This window comes from Lytechinus variegatus, chromosome 4, assembly GCF_018143015.1.
Source record: "Lytechinus variegatus isolate NC3 chromosome 4, Lvar_3.0, whole genome shotgun sequence".
In the NCBI taxonomy this organism is placed as follows: Eukaryota; Metazoa; Echinodermata; class Echinoidea; order Temnopleuroida; family Toxopneustidae; genus Lytechinus; species Lytechinus variegatus.
This window is the reverse complement of record NC_054743.1, coordinates 13823774-13843069: the sequence shown is the minus strand read 5'-3', so window position 1 is coordinate 13843069 and position 19296 is coordinate 13823774. Positions and strand designations below refer to the sequence as shown.

The 19296-nt window shown below is 36.4% G+C and overlaps 2 protein-coding genes across 2 annotated transcripts in view; one reads left to right on the top strand and one right to left on the bottom strand.

Moving 5' to 3' along the window:
* Positions 1–6971, bottom strand: part of LOC121413445 (proto-oncogene tyrosine-protein kinase ROS-like) — a 67695-nt gene extending 60724 nt beyond the window's left edge. The window contains exon 1 of the mRNA XM_041606266.1: positions 6812–6971. Within this exon, the coding sequence (XP_041462200.1) occupies positions 6812–6934 (123 nt within the window). The 5' untranslated portion in view covers positions 6935–6971. The remainder of the gene's footprint in view (positions 1–6811) is intronic.
* Positions 6972–9360: 2389 nt separating this feature from the next.
* On the top strand, positions 9361–18620 carry LOC121413444 (yrdC domain-containing protein, mitochondrial-like). Its single transcript, XM_041606265.1, has 5 exons — positions 9361–9538; positions 14441–14651; positions 15140–15374; positions 15812–15948; positions 17208–18620. Exons 1-5 carry the CDS (start codon positions 9445–9447, stop codon positions 17269–17271), a joined length of 741 nt encoding a protein of 246 aa, XP_041462199.1. The 5' UTR covers positions 9361–9444; the 3' UTR covers positions 17272–18620.
* Positions 18621–19296: the final 676 nt, after the last annotated feature.

Genomic DNA, 19296 nt, shown 5'->3' with positions numbered 1-19296 from the left:
CTTCTCTAATAGAAGTCAAGTAAGTCTCAAATTTATAAATGCCAAATTAAATGGTACAGTTCTGTTTTAAAGTCTAGACAACTTGGTCCAACATACTGTAAATACAACCAACAAATATTACAATTGAGTAAAAAAAAAGTCTTGAAGTTGAAATTATAATACGGGTTATCTTAAAACCGAAAACCTCCTTTTGGCACTGATCTTTGCAAAATTCTCACATGTCCTATAAAAACATGGGTCCTGCATTCAAATAATAAGAGACCATGAAATCAAAATACAAGTGAACGTGTGTGTATTCATGCAAGTTTAATGTTTCTTCCTATGTTCTTGTTCATGTAGCTATTCTCAAATTATATAAACAAGTGGAATGCCTCTGGCCGTCTCACCTGCATCACGCGGTTCAATATAGCAGCAGTGCTGACTTTGAATACTACTCTAACTCGCACAAGATGTTCAGTGATACATGGTTACTCTTATGTCCACTTTTTATGAACTAGACCAATAAACTTACAGAGATATGATGGTTATTCAACAAAAAACCCCAACATGGCCAAAGTTCATTGACCTTACATGACCTTCGACGTTGATCATGTGACCTGAAACTCGAACAGGATATTCAGTGATACTTGATTACTCTTATGTACAAGTTTCATGAATCAGATCCATAAACTTTCAAAGTTATGATGGTAATTCAACAGATACACCCAATTCGGCCAAAGTTCATTGACCTTTGACCTTGGTCATGTGACCTGAAACGCGCACAGGATGTTCAGTGATACTTGATTACTCTAATGTCCAAGTTTAATGAACTAGACCAATAAACTTTCAAAGTTATGATGGTAATTCAACAGATACCCCCGATTTGGCAAAAGTTCATTGACCCTAAATGACCTTTGACCTTAATCATGAGACCTGAAACTTGCACAAAATTTTCAGTGATGTTTGATTATTATTGTGTCCAAGTTTCATGAATCAGATCCATAAACTTTCAAAGTTATGATGGGAATTCAACAGATATCCCCAATTCGGCCAAAGTTCATTGACCCTAAATGACCTTTGACCTTGGTCATGTGACGTGAAACTCATGTAGGATGTTCAGTGATACTTGATTAACCTAATGTCCAAGTTTCATGAACTAGGTCCATATATTTTCTAAGTTATGATGACATTTCAAAAACTTAACCTCAGGTTAGGATTTCGATGTTGATTCCTCCAACATGGTCTAAGTTCATTGACCCTAAATGACCTTTGACCTTGGTCATGTGACATGAAACTCTAATAGGATGTTCAGTAATACTTGATTAACCTTATGGCCAAGTTTTATTAACTAGGTCCATATACTTTCTAAGTTATGACGTCATTTCAAAAACTTAACCTCAGGTTAAGATTTGATGTTGACGCCGCCGCCGTCGTCGGAAAAGCGGCGCCTATAGTCTCACTTTGCTTCGCAGGTGAGACAAAAACTATCATGCTAAATAATACCAGCAGTTTTACAGATCAAGAAGATTAATCCTATTTCTTACTGTTTCATATTCTAATATTGTGATATGAATGAAAGTTTTTCAGTCAAATTTTGGATTAAGAGTGAAAACTGTCACTTGTACAAACATCTCCACAAAACACAGTATAACCATGGATACGGTAACCAAACAAAATGGCATCTCCGTAGACATTAAAGAAACACATGTATGAACATTGAAAAAATCTCATTTCTTTCCCTTTCACATCATAGTGTGTTTTTTAACTCGTAATTTGGTAAGAAAAAATACACTTGACCAAACATCTCCACAAAAACTTATTTCATGATTATAATCAAAAGAAAATTGAGTGTCCATTCAACAAAAATACATGCATATGAGCAATGTTACGGATGAATATTAATCTACAGTTTCTTCATGTTTCACATTCTGAGATTGTGACATACATACATGTAGTTTCTCCCAAAACCACATGAAACTGACTCACTCCTCCCACTGTTTGGTTAAACTGAAAATTCCTAGACGACAGATGACATCGATTAATCTCTTCATAACATAAACACGCCATTAGTCTGCTGTTGCCTCCTCAGGCTCTCAAGGGCATTGAACTTTTTACCAGGATCCTGAGTGATATAGGAGATTAGGAAATACCAGAGGTGTGTCAATTGCACCATTATACCAGAGACAAGGTCCCCTTCAACCTGTCATGTTTGTGTGATGGGTGAAGATTAGAGGAAATGATTGCCCTCCGGCTCCTCAAGCATCCAGCCAGAGCTCATCTCTCTGATCTAGCATGAAATGAAATCATGTTCAAGTATCCAAGGAGGGTTATTTTCACTTGGTCTATACATGGACCTACTAGTAGGTCCATGGTCTAAGTATCATGGCTAAATGTACTTGGTCTACATCAATTTGGTCCAATTTCCAAATGATCCAACCTTTGTTGGTCTAATATTCACTTTGGACAAACATTATTAAGATCTACAAGTACGTATTAAAGACTAATGTGACTATTGTCATTACCTTGTGAGGTAGTTGTTGCCCATGTACAGTATATATTTGACTTTTTAAGCAGCCCTCGTGAAAGAAATTGAAATGTTTACTTGCCGTCCAAATTCATTTCCACTCATGAACTTACTGAGAGCTGACCTATAACTGACCACTGACCAACTCCTTGGTAGTTAATCTCAAGAGTGCATTAAACATGACCTCTGATATTCATTCACTCGTAAAAGCACTCTGAATCATCCACCCAGTCACTCACACCATAATTGGAAAATTCCCAAAATACTCAGATTTCTCCAATAAATCTGTTATTACCATGATCAAGGTGAAAGGATTGCAGAAAGAAAGAGAAGAGAGAGACCCTCTTCTATGACTCAAGTTCTTAAGGTCAAAATCTAAATAAATTTATCAACAGCTCCTTTCTTTGACCATTTACAGCAGAATCCTGAAGGCTATTGCGGTTGTTACTATAGCAACATACAAGCTAAAAATGCAAGTCTCCATAGAATGTCTATTTCTGAGAAGAAGTGGTCATTATTAAACTACATGTATTTTATATTCAGTGTAGCATACACTATATATGCATGTACTGGTATGAAAATATTTCATTTTTCACATACATGTAACTATTACTTTTCTCTGAAAATTAATACAATCTGCAGTTTGTATAAAATGCAAACTGCCTTCAAATTTTATTAGTAGGTCCATTTGCCGGGTAAAATAAAAAATCTTCCATGAACCAAGAATGTATTAGAAAATATCTTTTTAACAAAATAGTATGACCTGCAGTATATATGCCTATAAACTCTCCAATGATTTTGGTCATGGATATGTACCATGTTTCTATGCCTATCATTTCCTTGCACTGACCAAAGCTACACACAACTAGGAAGCCAAAAACAATTGACTTGATCTGACCGTTTCTATTACCTCACTATAGGGAGTCCATTCCTCATATCAGGATCCTGATTTTTAATATACAGAAGTAGATGCGTTCAAAGGCAACTAAAAAAAATCAAACACAAGTCCTAAACATGATTGGCTTAAAATCAACATGCGTCTGATTGCAATTCTTTCAGCAACTGACCCATATAAATATGCTTCCTTCGTCAGAACAAAGTCACACCAAATTGCTGTACATGTAGGCCCTAAACGCACAACGTATGTAGATGTCTGTGCGGCAATTAGTGTGGCATGCTCTGCAAGCATACATGTAACATAATAAGATCAGACTTTACACGTACATGTAGTATGCAGCTCCAGTCTGTCAATGATGCCCTGCAAAATACAAGTAGCAGGCTAATATGCAGTTTAAGCCGTATCTTGAAAATAAGTCCAAAATATTTCGGCCTGATTTTTTGAGCGCTTTATAGCAATCTAGAGCAGAAAATAAGCCTGATACTCTCTGTTAGACCAATTTATTGCATCAGCAATAGCAAGCTAGAGTACTAACTTCATTCTGATGACACTCCTGAATAAATAGATACATTTTATAGGGACCGACAGCCAATCTTATAATCAGTGCATGGTAACTCTTTATACAACATTTGTCACAGATTTTTTTTGACTGAATTTTTATCATCGCTGTTATATGGTACAGGTACATGTATAGCAGTTTACAAAAAAGCAAGTAACCACAACTACATGTACTAGTAGATGTGGCTTGAAATTGGTTTGGTATACGGCAACTTCCCATGTTTTTTCTTCTCAGTAGGAAGTATCAATGACTCTGAAATTACGTGGTATTCATATCCAAGAGGAGGAGAAGTGACATCTTGGCAGGAAATAAACTGTGGCTTTTGATATTTTTTGCACTTTTTTTGCCAATCCCCCACCACCTTGACCCCTTGGGGTGACAAAGGTCAATGTGTTAATCTAAAAACAAAACTTTGCTTTGCAATAAAAATGTGCATTCCATTCACATGATAGATTTCAACCACAGAGGAAGTTCATATTCTTCCCCTCCCCCTCTCTCTGTATTCGAACATTAGAGTTCTTATTTTGTGACTGAAGTATGTGAATCATTCACAAAATAGATCTCTAACACCAAACTTTACACAAAATATACATGTAGGCCTCCGGTATGTTTTATTCTTTATTTTATAAATAAAGTAATGTTACATTATCCACAATATTCTACATGCATCTGCATGCCTGTATGTACATCATGTATGTATGCAATACAAATCAAGCTGCAAGCTGCCTTGCTCATATTTCCTACATAATGACGTGCATGTAGGCTGATCACTTCTCAACATATCAAACTTCCAAACATGTGAAATACATACTTTGTAAGGATATGAAAAAAAAACCTTAGCCCTGAAGATGAAGTGAGTCACTAAAAGTTAAGGAAAACAGCTGTGGTTGAAATGAAATATGTACACCTGAAGGATGTCATTGTCAACTTCAAAGTCATATTCATTAGGGACATTCATTATATTTAAGGAATCAATCCATACATTTGCTTTCATCTGTTAATACATAGCGATAAATTGCAGAATATCACAACAGTTTAAGTTTTAGACCAAGTAAAATTCAAGTCTTTCAGGGATTCTTTTTATTTGAGGGTTTTTTTTATACTATTTGTGTTCTACCTGCAAAAAACATTCCTATTTACTTTTTACACATTCTTATTCCCGTGGATGCTGTAAAGTAGCGGTGAGTCACCCCCAGTGTTTTTTTTTTACATCCATCAATTTTGTTGGTTTGGTTTGATTTACTTTGTACTTTCTTCTTACAGAGTACCTGTAAGTGCTTTAAGATGATTTTCAGATAAACCCACTGGTTGTGTATGTGTGAAACTTTTCATATACATGTAGAGTTCTATTATTATTTCATATAAAAGGCTCTTTTACCTTGTAGATGTAGTGCAGGTGCATATATGTGTAGCCTAACTTAGATCTAAGTAAAAAAAATTGGCGCCGTATTCTGAAAATTGTCTTTAGACAAATATTCTTGTATCTTAAAAGTTACAATAAAATCCGTATTTCGAAAACTCCTTTATCTTTTTTTACATCTTTTCTTGTAAATTTTCTTGTAACTTTCACTAAGCGCTTACGACGTCAGAGTTACTATGATGCGTAAAGTTGAAAACGGCACATATATCTCTGTGTGCAAGATAACCTAACGACATAAAAGGTATCCTGAAAATTCTCTTATCTTTGCGTTCTGTTAACTTCCTTGCAAAATACAAGAAAATTTACAAGAGGTAGGGGGCTATTGAACCTAACTTAATGTTGAATGAGATTTCTTGCTGCATCCCGCAAGAGCATTGGAGACATTCCAAAGACGTTATTACGACAGATTGGTAGACTTTTCAGCAGTTGAAAATTGGCATTCGAGATGATGAATCTGTTCAGAGAAAATATGTTCGAACAGTAGCGTGCAAGCATAAGTGTCAGTGGCACAAAGGAAATTACGCCGCATGTCAACAATGCGCCTAATTATTTTTAGAAGGGCATGCCAACGATGCACCTAATTATCTTTTTGAAGAGATTATCTATTGGTTGACTGAAACTACATATAAAAAGTTTATTGGTTGATGATAAAATATATTAGGTATGTCACAGATAAAATAGGGGACATCCTTACACAGATAAGACAATTTTCAGAATACCGATTTAAGGGAATTTTAGCAAACTGTTATCTTGCTGAGTTACAAGAAAAGTTTTTTTAAAAATCAAGACAATTTTCAGAATACCATCCCTTGTTTGTGCATGGTGTTTACTCCTGCATCCCACTCAAGAACGAAGGCCTTTGCCTTTGGAAGTGGTGAAGTGGACTAGACATAAATTTTCAAGTGTTATCTCTCGCTCTCAATGATACATCAATCACAACATAATACTTTGTCTGAATTTCTTTTGGTCCAGCCACTGACTCAGCAAACAATTAAATGCTCAAATTCAAAACAACAAAATTGAAAGTCTTCCATTGAACTAAATAAAGTTAAACTAACAAAGTTAAAATTAAGACAAGTGAAGATGTCAAAATTCCAAGTGCAATAGCATCGATCTAATGATTGTGCTTTCATACTTCATTACTTGTATTAAAAAAAAGTCATCAGAAACAGACTGATATTCACAATGTCATCTAGATCTTGATACATTTTTAATTTTACCAGTCGGAACAGCTACAGATGATGAAAGAAGCCGCACACGTCGTCCAATTCGCTCCAGACCAACGCTCCACCCTTCCTTCCCCCGAACCTTGGGCGGAAGCACGGGTAGTGCATCCGCTACAAAGCGTGATCCCCTAACCACCCACTGAACCGAAACCACTGACAAAACTAAATCGCCAAAATTGAAAAAAATCACCTAAATTACACTTACCGATAAACTTGAACATCTTTCGTTACATTCCAATACAAGGTTTCCGTTAGTTATCGCAAACAAGATCATTCCAAAAGTGAAAAAACAGATGTGGAATTGATGTGTTTTCCAAAGTTTGGCCATTTTCTGTCATTCTCATCATCGGCCATCTGCAAAGTGTAGGCGTGGTCGATCGCAAACCCAATTACGTATTCATAATAAACGTGATGTCACTAACTTTGGACACTTCCCATTGGTCCAAAGTATGAATGGAATGCTGAGCTAATGAGTCATCGTGAATATTCAACGACCAAAGTGACCGTGTTTACGAGTACTGTGGAGCTCAGACATGCATGTGCTAGGGGGTATATGGGGGAGGGGGGGGGGGGGAATTGGAATTAGGCTTCTGAATGGAAATCATGAAAGTGTGGTGTTGGATTAATTCGTTTTAACCCCCTCTTAACTATATTATACATTTTTAATATTATCAAGTAAAGGTGAGGGTAATGAGAGTTGGGTTCTGTATCCTTTATTAAAAAAAGCACTCTATACAAGCATAATATGGCCCTCGAAAGCAGGATGCTAGCATCATATCCATAGAGATATATTATTATATTGACACATCTCTATGATCATGTCCTAATACCTTGTAATACCTTTCCTCTTCATGTGCACCCGCAGACTTTCTTAAAGCCTGATATATTTGCATAATATACTGTACGATCTTCTAGATCTGGGGAAAAAAAGAAAAGCTATATTGCAATGTGTATGACAGTTAAGACTTGATGGTTTCCTTGCCATTGAAATGTTATCGGTTCATCACAAGGGGATCTTTATTTAATACATGTAATATCAAATGATTTCAATTATTGAATTCTATTATTCTATTTATTTATGGGGGTTTTCTGACCACCCAATTCTAATACTGTATTTTTTGTCATTTGTATCTGTTTATTTTCTTGTTTAACATGTACCTGACATTTTCTTGCCTTATTATTGTACATTATTTGTTATTAGTAATACTCTATTCTATACTTTGTATTGATTTTTATTGGAAATGAATAAAACATTGAATTTAATTGAATTTATTTACATTACTTTTTTAGACCATTGCTATTTTCAGGGGCGGATCAAGGATTTTCCAAAAGGGGGGGGGGCAAATTTTTGGGAGGAAATTAATGATATTTCATCCCTGAAAGAAAATGACAAGCAAATAAAAAAGGTCTTCAAGTTTTTTTTTAATTTTTACATTACAAACTTTTAATTTTGCTTCTCAAATGGGGGGGGGTACATGCTCCCTGTGCCCCCCCCCCTCCCTTGATCCGTGCCTGGCTATTTTAGATAGCATTTAATAAAGCATGAGGTTATTTCCACTGCACATTGGAGCATATTGAAATTGTGTGCAGAATAAATTCTCATAAACTATCCTTTAAACAGGGTGCAGTTTTAGAGACTTTCTCAAAGATGCGTTTGTCATCATTATTTTCACTTCATCGTGCATTATTCGATTGTGTATGCCCTATAATTGTTTATGATGTGAAGAAAATGGGGAGAAATTGTGGTTTGATTTGTAAATTCTATATATTTTTCTTCTTTTTTTAAAACAAGTGCACACCGAGCTACCAATGATGCATATAGAATTTCCATTTATTTGAAAGCAGGATAAAAGAGCATTGTAGATTAAATGCCTTGCTCACGGTCATAGGTGCCGCGGCGTGGGATCGAACCCCGGACTTTCAATGTAGAGCCATGCGCCTTAGACCACTCGGCCAGGGCACCTCCATACGTGATAATTTAATGTTAATGTTGGTAAGACTCAATTTCTTTTTTTTACAAAAGGAACAAAAATGATCTGTCTCAAAACCGAATTTAAAAAGTTCTCTTTTCGTGCATACCCCTTGTAATTGTTTGTGTTGAAATTATCTGTGTTTATTACATAGCATTGCACATTTCAGTCTCAGAAATACTTTTTTCAGTTTCCCCATTCCCAAATCATATTCGGATTGCCCATCTGTAACATGAAATACATAATCAATTTGAATTTTTTAATGAAGTGGTCATATTCGTCATGGATTTCACATCACATAGTTTCTGAACATGCACAAATAATATTATGATCAATTCAATTTCAAAGTTGTCTGTATTCATTTCCATAAAATCACCTTGTATCCACTTTTTTGTTATTACTGACAATATCTTTTGAATTCTGAGCAAGTTTTCAGGTGAATATTTCAAATTATACTAATATGAAACTGGTATTAGTTGACCTCCAACTATTATATCCTTTCTGAAATAAATTGAATGAATGAATGAAATAATTTAATATAGAAAAAGGTCTTATCATTGAGGCATATACGCTTGTTATTAAAAATAATGGGATTACTTTCCCTCCAAAATGTCTACATTTATCCAATTCGTGCCATGCCTTCAGCATATGATGTAAAATAATGGTATACCATTCAAATTCATTTTACTTATATAGGGCCTTGGTTGGGTTTGATCTGGCGCCCTCTAATTTCGGTTTCATCCCAACTCAGATGTGTTTGTATTGGTATTTCGACTGGAAGTCTTACGCAAGTTCCTGAAATAATTTCATCGAGAAATAACGTATTAACAAGCCACTTCTATTCAGATAGCCACGAGTTATTCACTGTATGATATCCTTTCGAATTTGGAATTCATTTTGTCGGTCGTTTAGTGCAAACGTTACCGATATCTGGAAAAATATGGCCAATGTTGTTCAATTAGGTGAGAAATACTTCACGGTCCCAGACATTGAAATTTGTGTGTGTGAAAGTTTTATTAGCCGAACTTTTGTTTTGGTGAATTGATGAATGTCAATCTGAATGATGTTAATGTTATTTTCATATAGATCTATTGCATCCCACTTGTTCACTGCTACCACCCTGCCTGTGGTGAATCTACAGGTAGGACTATGGTTAGACAGCTGGCAGCCGTCTGTTTCGAGGAGTTTTTTAACTTTTTTTTTATTTCTCCTCGTACACAGACGGCTCGCTATCGTGCAGCCACCATTAGGGGACTTGCAATGCGGGGCTTTTCAATTTTTGTCTTTAATGAATAAAAATTTCAAAAATTATAGTGACCAGAGTGCAAATTTATATTCCCTCTTGGCATTAATTGCCAAAAAACGGAGAAAAATTAAGTTAAAAGGAACAAAAACAGTGACTTACCTCGGCTGTCGCGCAAATTCACTTCCCCGTTTTATCAGATCTTAAGTACATAAACATATGGCCATTGAGTCCCCTGTACAGATCGCGCTAGAACTTCGGTCTCTGTATTTGGTGAGTGAAGCCAACGAAGTTCAGCTGAACAACCAACAAAACAGAGACCGAAGCTTTTGGTCTAGACTATGGTATGCCAATGTTGTACAGAGCACACACTTCAAAAAATCATTAAAATATCACTTTTGTGACCAAAATTAAATTACTAATTTTCATACAGTTGCAATTTATTTGATATAGTAACTTGGGAATAATTTTTGTATTCACCAGAGCGCTCAAAAAATTGAATTTTGGGCATATTTTTGTGTACGCCCTCTATTGGTGGAAAGTAATATGGCAAGAAAATTTTCATTTTTTGATCTCTATTTTTAATTAAGAAAAAAATGATTTACTTACTTCCAGGATACTGCCCAACTCCCCTAAAAGGGGTCAAACGGGCAGGGTTAGGGTGCGCTGATGGTCGTTACGCGGAGGTGAGAGGCGATGCTTAGTATTAATTTTGGTTTAGGTACTTCTGGATTGTTACTTTGAATTTGTCTTTGTCGAGAATTGATTTGATTGAGTTTGGCAAGTTGTTCCAGTCAACAACAGAACGTGGTATAAAAGAAAACTTATAGCAGTTTTTGTCTCACCTGCGAAGCAAAGTGAGACTATAGGCGCCGCTTTTCCGACGGCGACGGCGACGGCGGCGGCGGCGGCGGCGGCGGCGGCGGCGGCGGCGGCGTCAACATCAAATCTTAACCTGAGGTTAAGTTTTTGAAATGATGTCATAACTTAGAAAGTATATGGACCTAGTTAATAAAACTTGGCCATAAGGTTAATCAAGTATTACTGAACATCCTATTAGAGTTTCATGTCACATGACTAAGGTCAAAGGTCATTTAGGGTCAATGAACTTAGACCATGTTGGAGGAATCAACATCGAAATCTTAACCTGAGGTTAAGTTTTTGAAATGTCATCATAACTTGGAAAATATATGGACCTAGTTCATGAAACTTGGACATAAGGTTAATCAAGTATCACTGAACATCCTGCATGAGTTTCACGTCACATGACCAAGGTCAAAGGTCATTTAGGGTCAATGAACTTTGGCCGAATTGGGGATATCTGTTGAATTCCCATCATAACTTTGAAAGTTTATGGATCTGATTCATGAAACTTGGACATAATAGTAATCAAGCATCACTGAAAATTTTGTGCAAGTTTCAGGTCTCATGATTAAGGTCAAAGGTCATTTTGGGTCAATGAACTTTGGCCGAATCGGGGGTATCTGTTGAATTACCATCATAACTTTGAAAGTTTATTGGTCTAGTTCATTAAACTTGGACATTAGAGTAATCAAGTATCACTGAACATCCTGTGCGCGTTTCAGGTCACATGACCAAGGTCAAAGGTCAATGAACTTTGGCCGAATTGGGTGTATCTGTTGAATTACCATCATAACTTTGAAAGTTTATGGATCTGATTCATGAAACTTGTACATAAGAGTAATCAAGTATCACTGAACATCCTGTTCGAGTTTCAGGTCACATGATCAAGGTCAAAGGTCATGTAAGGTCAATGAACTTTGGCCATGTTGGGTTTTTTTGTTGAATAACCATCATATCTCTGTAAGTTTATTGGTCTAGTTCATAAAAAGTGGACATAAGAGTAACCATGTATCACTGAACATCTTGTGCGAGTTAGAGTAGTATTCAAAGTGAGCACTGCTGCTATATTGAACCGCGTGATGCAGGTGAGACGGCCAGAGGCATTCCACTTGTTGTTAGTTGCAATCGGAATAAAGCTATTTGTGGTTGAGGTATTACGCAGGTTCCTTTGGGCTGGGTGCAGGGTGGATCGCAGCGGCACGGCTCGCCGTGCCGCTGCGATCCACCCTGCTCTATTATCCATCTCTAGTACTAGTACTTATACTATTGGTAGATGAACTATCATCAATAGTAGATCTAGTATTGGGTATGTCATTAGATACCCCTTTAAAGTTTAACCTTCCTTGTTCGGCATGTTGAGGTGATGAGGTTGTTAATGGCGACTTCATATTGCGATCATCATCATCATTTAGGTTTAAACTTGAGAAACTATTAAAAGTATCCACCGTTCTCATTTCAAAGGAAAAAAGGCTAGATGCAAAATTTGGTAATCCACAGTTACAACATATCCATGAAAGATTACTATGTTGTGCTAATGTTTCATAGCACTCGGTCCCCATATTCATACAATCGACATGATACCATTCATTGCAACTATAACGGCATATTGCTCTTTCACCCCAAAGACAAGCTACATTACAGATCATGCAAGGGAACTTTACCCCAGACCCTACTGGACTAGTGGGACCTGGGTTTGGTTGACAGTCACCTGCTTGTAACATGACTAAGAAGCAAATATACAACATCGTTATCCTTTGTGGTTTACATTTAAGTTTACTAATGGGTCTCCACAAATCTACAGAACCAATATTCGTACCTGCAAGAGTGTGGATATGTCTTTGTACAAACAGATCTACCGGTACTTGCAACCCATCACTACCATTACATATACCATGTTTGACTTTGTCTTTGTTGGCTTCCAATATTTTCAGGTGATCGGCATAGCTTATTATCCTGCCCTTTAATCTGGGTCCAAATGTTTTGAAGACAAAGATAATAATGGAAAAACTACTTACAGTAATTGCAAGCTTAACCATGTTGGAATGTCAATCATACAGCACGCAATGGACAATAAAGTTTGATGGGCCACCACGCCGCGTCGGTGCTGGCACCCACCCCGCGTCCGGCCGCCTGGAGATGTCTAGTCCTGCATAGTGATGGCTTGCACAGTCATGTTGTAAAAGCCAATGTGAAGTCAAAATTAAATCGGTTTAAATCTTGTCAATCCTCGACAATATGGTAATGAAAATCAATCCAAAAGTGAGTAGAAAGAAAATAAATAATACTAAGCCAAAATTTGGAAATAATAGTAAGCCAAAAAATAAAGAAATTTAGAGGAGATTTTTGCTCCTCGGAGGACCAAAAAATACGACCTCTCTCTCACGCGCGCGCGCACCCTCAATTTAAAGAATCAAATTGAAATAAGAGCCAAGTAGTGTGAATAATAGGTGTAATGAAAACTGTCAGTGTAAAAAAATCAAGAATTTGCCAAACATTGCCACCCTTATTTTGCCACACATGGAGATATAACTGAGAACAAGGTTATATTATATAACCTTGTTCATTGAATGAGTGTTGCATCCCAGAAAAGGCAGACAATTTCCAATGCTTTGTCATAACTAGATTTAAAGTCTAAATAACAAATTTTTGAAAGAGTTCCATATTATGCACCCCCACCAATGACCAAAGATTATTGAAACTTCCGGTTTGTTCACTTCAGGTTATTCTATCATTTTTTTACTGTTGCTTACCTTAGTGGGGACTCGAACTCACCTCGATTTATATGCAGTCAAGACCTTTCCCGCTATGCTAGTGAGAAGCGCTGATACTGGAAGGGGTATTTTAACGATTATCGTGTGTGTATTTGAGCTTTGTCAGACATGTATCAAATATGATTATTTACGCCTGGGACCGACCTTTAAAGTTACCATCCGAAAGACAGGACCAGGGCTCGAACCTCTGCATCAATTTGTAACTTCCCCATAGCTTGGATTACAGGCGCACGCCACAATGCCCAGCCTATCAGCCGATAGTCCGAGTAGTCTTGACTCACAGACCCTTTACTGACTAAATAAACCAATGTCCATGGTCTAATGGACAATTACATGCACTAGATCCTGCTCGAAATTTGACGGAATAAAGCCATATTTTGGTATGTATGTATTTCTACTCCCCCATCAGATATGTTCTATATTAGGTCTAGATATATTATTCTGAACATTCTCCATGTTTTTATTTTCAATTTTAGTGGGGTGCATATGGAACTCTTACCCAAATTTTATAGGTCTACAATGAAAGAGTCTAAACTCTAAATGACAATCAATGTCATAATGAATTGAATGTTAGAAAAATTACATTTTCTTTGACTCTGAATGGTCTGATTACTCTTTTGATCGTTGATGTCATATTCTAAGTACTTTTTATTGTAAGATCTAGTGTTAAACGGGCAGAGATTTAACTGATCTATTCATGCATGTGTTTGAGCAAAGTAAAAATGTAAATTAGATTTATTCAAATAATCAATTATTCTGTCCTCGATATGTATCAATGCTAGTAAAAACAAGGTGGTAATTACAGTACCGCCATGTAATTTATGACAAGCACAGGAAATCCCAGGATCAGGAATTACTTCAAAAAACATCTTGAGAGTCTACCTTATTGCTTTAGGTCTAATTTAAGTGAGATGTTACTTGAATGCTTGAAATAAAGATATACGGCACCTTAACATTTTTCTTTTTTTCTCTTCCATCTCTCTTAGGAGGCAATCCAGATTGCCTTGGTGGTGCTGTAGCACTGGCAGCTAATAGTTTGATGAGTGGCAACATAATATCTGTTCCCACGGACACCATTTATGGGCTGGCTGCATTGGCTCAGAGCGCAGAGGCAGTAGAGAAGCTGTACGAGGTCAAAGGTAGAAACGGGAACAAACCCATTGCAATCTGTGTCAGCTGCATTGAAGATATCCATAGGTAAATTCATGCTTTTTTGATATGTATTGAAGGCAATATTCATGAAACTAGGCACCAACTAGAATTATTGCCTATGTTTTGAATGAAATATTGTTCAAAGCAGTATGCTTACTGGGTTTGTGATTTGTTGACATGACTAGGGCCCATTTCATGGAGTTTAAAGAGTTCAATTTCGTAAATACTTTTTAAATCAAAGTTTGAGATATATTTTCAAGATATTTATCCTGTCTTCTTGCACTGCATTTTGTAAAATAAGAGAAATATGTTCCAATCTTTTAAAGAAAAATATTTTCAGGTACATGTATGCCACTTGTAACATATACAAAGAAAAATCTCGTGAGTGTTCTGTCACCAGATTGAGTTTTGTAAAAAGCCTGATTGTGTTATCCTGGAAAAAAATTACATGGGGTCTTGGGGCAACTTCACTCTCAAATGCAAATATAAATGCAGACTAAGTTTTATACTTTGGTTACCTTCTGAATGATCAGATGGGGCTATGTGACTGTTTCCGATGACATCCTTCGGGACCTTCTACCTGGACCTGTTACAGTCGTCTTCAGGAGAAGAACAGAGCTCAACCCTGACTTCAATCCGTCCTCTGAACTCATTGGCCTCCGTATCCCCAAGTATCCCTTCATACAGCAGTTAGCAGCAGCAGTAGGTGAACCGATAGCGTTGACTAGCGCTAACCCATCGGCCCAAAGAAGTACCCTTGCAGTCAAGGTAAGTGCTTTTCAACCCTGTGGATGGAGAAATTATTGTTTGTATTTACTTGGTCTGTAGACTGTAGAATAAGATGTCCCTGATCACTCTATTCGTAAATATCACCCATAAACTTTTCTATGGATCAAATAAAACATTTCATAGCATACTCTTTTTATTGATATTTTGATAATTTTGTGGAATTTCTATGGAGTATTTGTAGTTAAGTAATGGATTTGAGACTTTCTTCTTAGAATTGAAAATTGTCCTTATTTCTTCAGAACAGCATAATATGTTGGTTAGAGCTAGATATCAGCACTTGCTCTAGTTCTTTTTCACAGACATGCCCCACTGCGGGCCGCCTTTTTTAAATCACTCCCCTTTCTTTGTCAACACTTGTCTGGAAAATCAATAACCAGAATCTTCTTCTTTAATTTCCTTTATCCACATTTACACAGGAGTTTGAAGACCTATGGAGTAAGATTGACCTGGTGTTTGATGGTGGTGTTTTAAGTGATTCAGAAGAATCCAGACAAGGTTCTACTGTGATTGATCTATCTGTCATGGGTAGATTCTCTATCATCAGACCCGGAAGGTAAGGATTAGATTTGATTCATTCTATAGAGTAAGATTGATGATGGTGATACAGAAGAATCCAGACAAGGTTCTACTGTCATTGATCTCTCTAGAATGTAAGGATAAGATTGGATTCATTGTATTAATGAATTCATTGAAATTTGTTTTAGGTATTAGTGTTATGTAGTATGTATCTAACTTCCTGTTATCCTTTCAGTCATTCACTTTCACTTGTTTACAACCCCCCCCCCCTGTCATCTGAGAATCTGATACCATTTAACTCCTAAATCCCTGATACCATTTAACTCCTAAACCCTGACCATAAAAGACAAACCCTCAGTGACGTCAGCTAACTTCAAGGAACAAAAGTTTTAAGAAGTATGACTCACACTTCCAGCCCAAGTCACTTTCACAGAGCACCACCACACCCCCTATAACAGAGAAAGTTTGATAGACAGTTACCTGTAGACCAATCAGAGCAAGTTTAGATCCCTCGATCCCACCTTAAATTGTTACACCCCCAAAACTAATGATATAAATAGGACTTCTTGATTATTAGAGAAAGAGAGTCAAAAGGGGCCTAAGCTTTCGATCCTAGCAGAATCTTCTTCAGAGGCAAAATGAGAAAGAGATAATATTCGACCCACACTCATCCATATAGACTGACTGACTTCAAGACTTACATGTAGACGTCCATCCAATATTATTTTAACTTCAGAATCGTAATCTTATACTTTCAAAAATCAAAATCATTATATTCGTCGCTCCTGCTTTATCTGAATCTTCCTTGATATCTTCATGTACTTCGAATTGTAAACTGTAGCTGATTATTGATTGTTAAATACCCTGTGATTTTGAATGAAAATAGCTTTCTTCAGAGTTCGTCATTTATGTTTATGTATTACCGATCCCATACACGACATTAGCCACATGAAAGTGCGTGATTAAAGAGGAATTGAGCAATCTGCCTTACTTTGACTATGCTATGTAGGCTGTTGATAAAATTCTTTTTCCCAAAAATGTGACATTCTTGTCCCTTTTTGTTTGTCTTTTGCACTTTATTTATTCTACTACTTATTTATAAATAATGCACGTGTTTACCAAGCAATGTTTTGTTTTATCTTATCAATGTGCATTTTCACGGAGATATAACTCTTGCAATCACTATTTCCCCAATGCGATATTGTTTAATAATTCTATTCTGTTATCTCATTTCTTTAATCAATAGCTCTTTAATTTCTTGTTTAATTTTTTCTTTCCTGTTCACTGTACAATTAGTGCCGAAGAGAAAACCATCAAGATTCTGAACGGAAAGTACCATCTAAAGGAGAAAAAGAGATAATACACACCCAGGAGTTATCTACCACAGAGCTTTTATATCAGGGAATCTTACTGATGCCACCTTTCAGAAGCAGCATTCCTTATAAGTGGGACTGATCAGTTGACCTTTGACCTCAGCATCCATGTGAAAGTGTGAAAGTATCGGTGACCACTGACAGTTGCATATATATACATGAGGAGATAAGTTTATTCGGCTTCAGTGATGAGCAAAGGATATGAGAAATAGTAATCTCCATTGACAGGAAAAAAAAATGATGTTGTCAGATATTGAATGATTGATGATTCAGCAGAGGAGTTTAATCTTTGAATCAGAGCTGCGTTCATAATCTTGGATATGTTTTATACAAACATTTCAAAGAGATTTCATTCCAGTATTGTCTCAGGTCAGTATTCAAATGGCTAACTGGTACTGTTAACCTGTTACCAAGGGAACACAATAGTCTCAGTTGTGAATATCAGTCAACAGGTTTTCTTCAAGTTGAAAGTTTTCCTTGGACAATTATCAGAGGAGAACTCTCTGCATCATCTCATCATTCTTATTTATGATGACATAGATACATTATACAGATATTAACATTTCCTCTCCCCCATGGAGTTATATTTTTCGCAAGGAATTATATTTTCCCGAAGCACGCAGCGCTGAGTGAAAAATATTCTCCCGAGGGAAACATATAGCTTCGGAGGGGAGTTTAATTTTTTTTTATTAAAACGATTGACCAGGCAATATTTGTTATGTTATATAGTCTATGTGGATTCGCCATCAGAGATTGCATTCATCATCTGGCTCCAACCTGAAATTCTTGCTACAGCTCTGATCCATCTACGTCATAATAGATTTTTTTTTTTAAATACATCAAGCAGGTTCTTCATGCAATTGACGCGTTAACACTAGTGTGTACATCAAATAAACTACCTGATTGTACAACTTGTAAGCAGTGAGTGGCGTTATCTTAGTGAATATAACACCGCAATTGACAATACAACGCAGTTATATTCACTGAGGTGACGTCAAAACCTAGAATATAACAAATGCGATCCTCGCAGCTATGGTCAAGTGATGGCGTATTGACCTATCACTGATTCGAATCTACATAACCAATGTAATAAATATATTAAATATGTCTAAAATTGGAGAGAATCTTAACAAATAATTCTTATATCTACATCTAGCAAAGAGGATTTATATTTTGTGTGCACTCTTTAGCGCTCTGTTATGTTATCAGACTGTTGCGAGGTTGATGATTATCCAGACACTAGATGTTGGAGAAATTGGACATTTCTGTGAAGAAAATATCTTTCACATCTTTCTTGTGTAAATTGATAACTGATTATATCAAGTGCCTTTTCCATGAGGCTCAATGTTGTGTATATTATTACCATCATACGTTTGTTTGCGTCTGTGCTCGTAATCAATAGATGCCTCAGAGTTCTTTCTTTAATGTCATTACGCACAAAGCACTGAAACATGACATGCCAACACATCATTGAGGATAATCTAGTAAGGAAATTGAGAAACTGTTGTGTTGGTGTTTGAGTTAACCTAAACCCTTTTAAATTTGAAGCCCCGGGGAACATTTCTTCTTTGTTATAAGCTACCAAAATCCTTGCATATGATTGGCTCAGAACAAATTAGTCATTGAAAATTATCTGAATTTTCATTTCATGAAACACTCCCAAGTTAAAGTCTAGCAAAATAAATAGAAATAAACAGCTTAGGCCAGAAAATAGTTTCATTTTTGGAAACGTTCCACAACGTGTATGCTCAGTTTCATTTATTACCGGTACCGGTATTACTATTTATTTATTTAACCAAATCACAAAACACATCACTGCAATGTCGATGGCCAAGATCTCAATAGGGCTGAATGTCATGATTTGAAATAGTGGATCCAAGTCCTCCTGCACTTCTCAGATCGTAAGCAAACCATTGTAATCTTAACACAAAATATATCTTTAATAGGAGGCCTTATGATGTTGAGTTTCTTATTTTTTAATTTGTAAACCTTCCCAGGTCCATGAAGGGGTA

Coding starts and splice junctions, on each gene's coding strand:
- LOC121413444 (XM_041606265.1), top strand. CDS start 9,445: ATGATATCCTTTCGAATTTGGAATTCATTTTGTCGGTCGTTTAGTGCA. Junction 9,539..14,440: donor GGCCAATGTTGTTCAATTAG/GTGAGAAATACT, acceptor CATCTCTCTTAG/GAGGCAATCCAGATTGCCTT. Junction 15,375..15,811: donor GAAGTACCCTTGCAGTCAAG/GTAAGTGCTTTT, acceptor ACATTTACACAG/GAGTTTGAAGACCTATGGAG.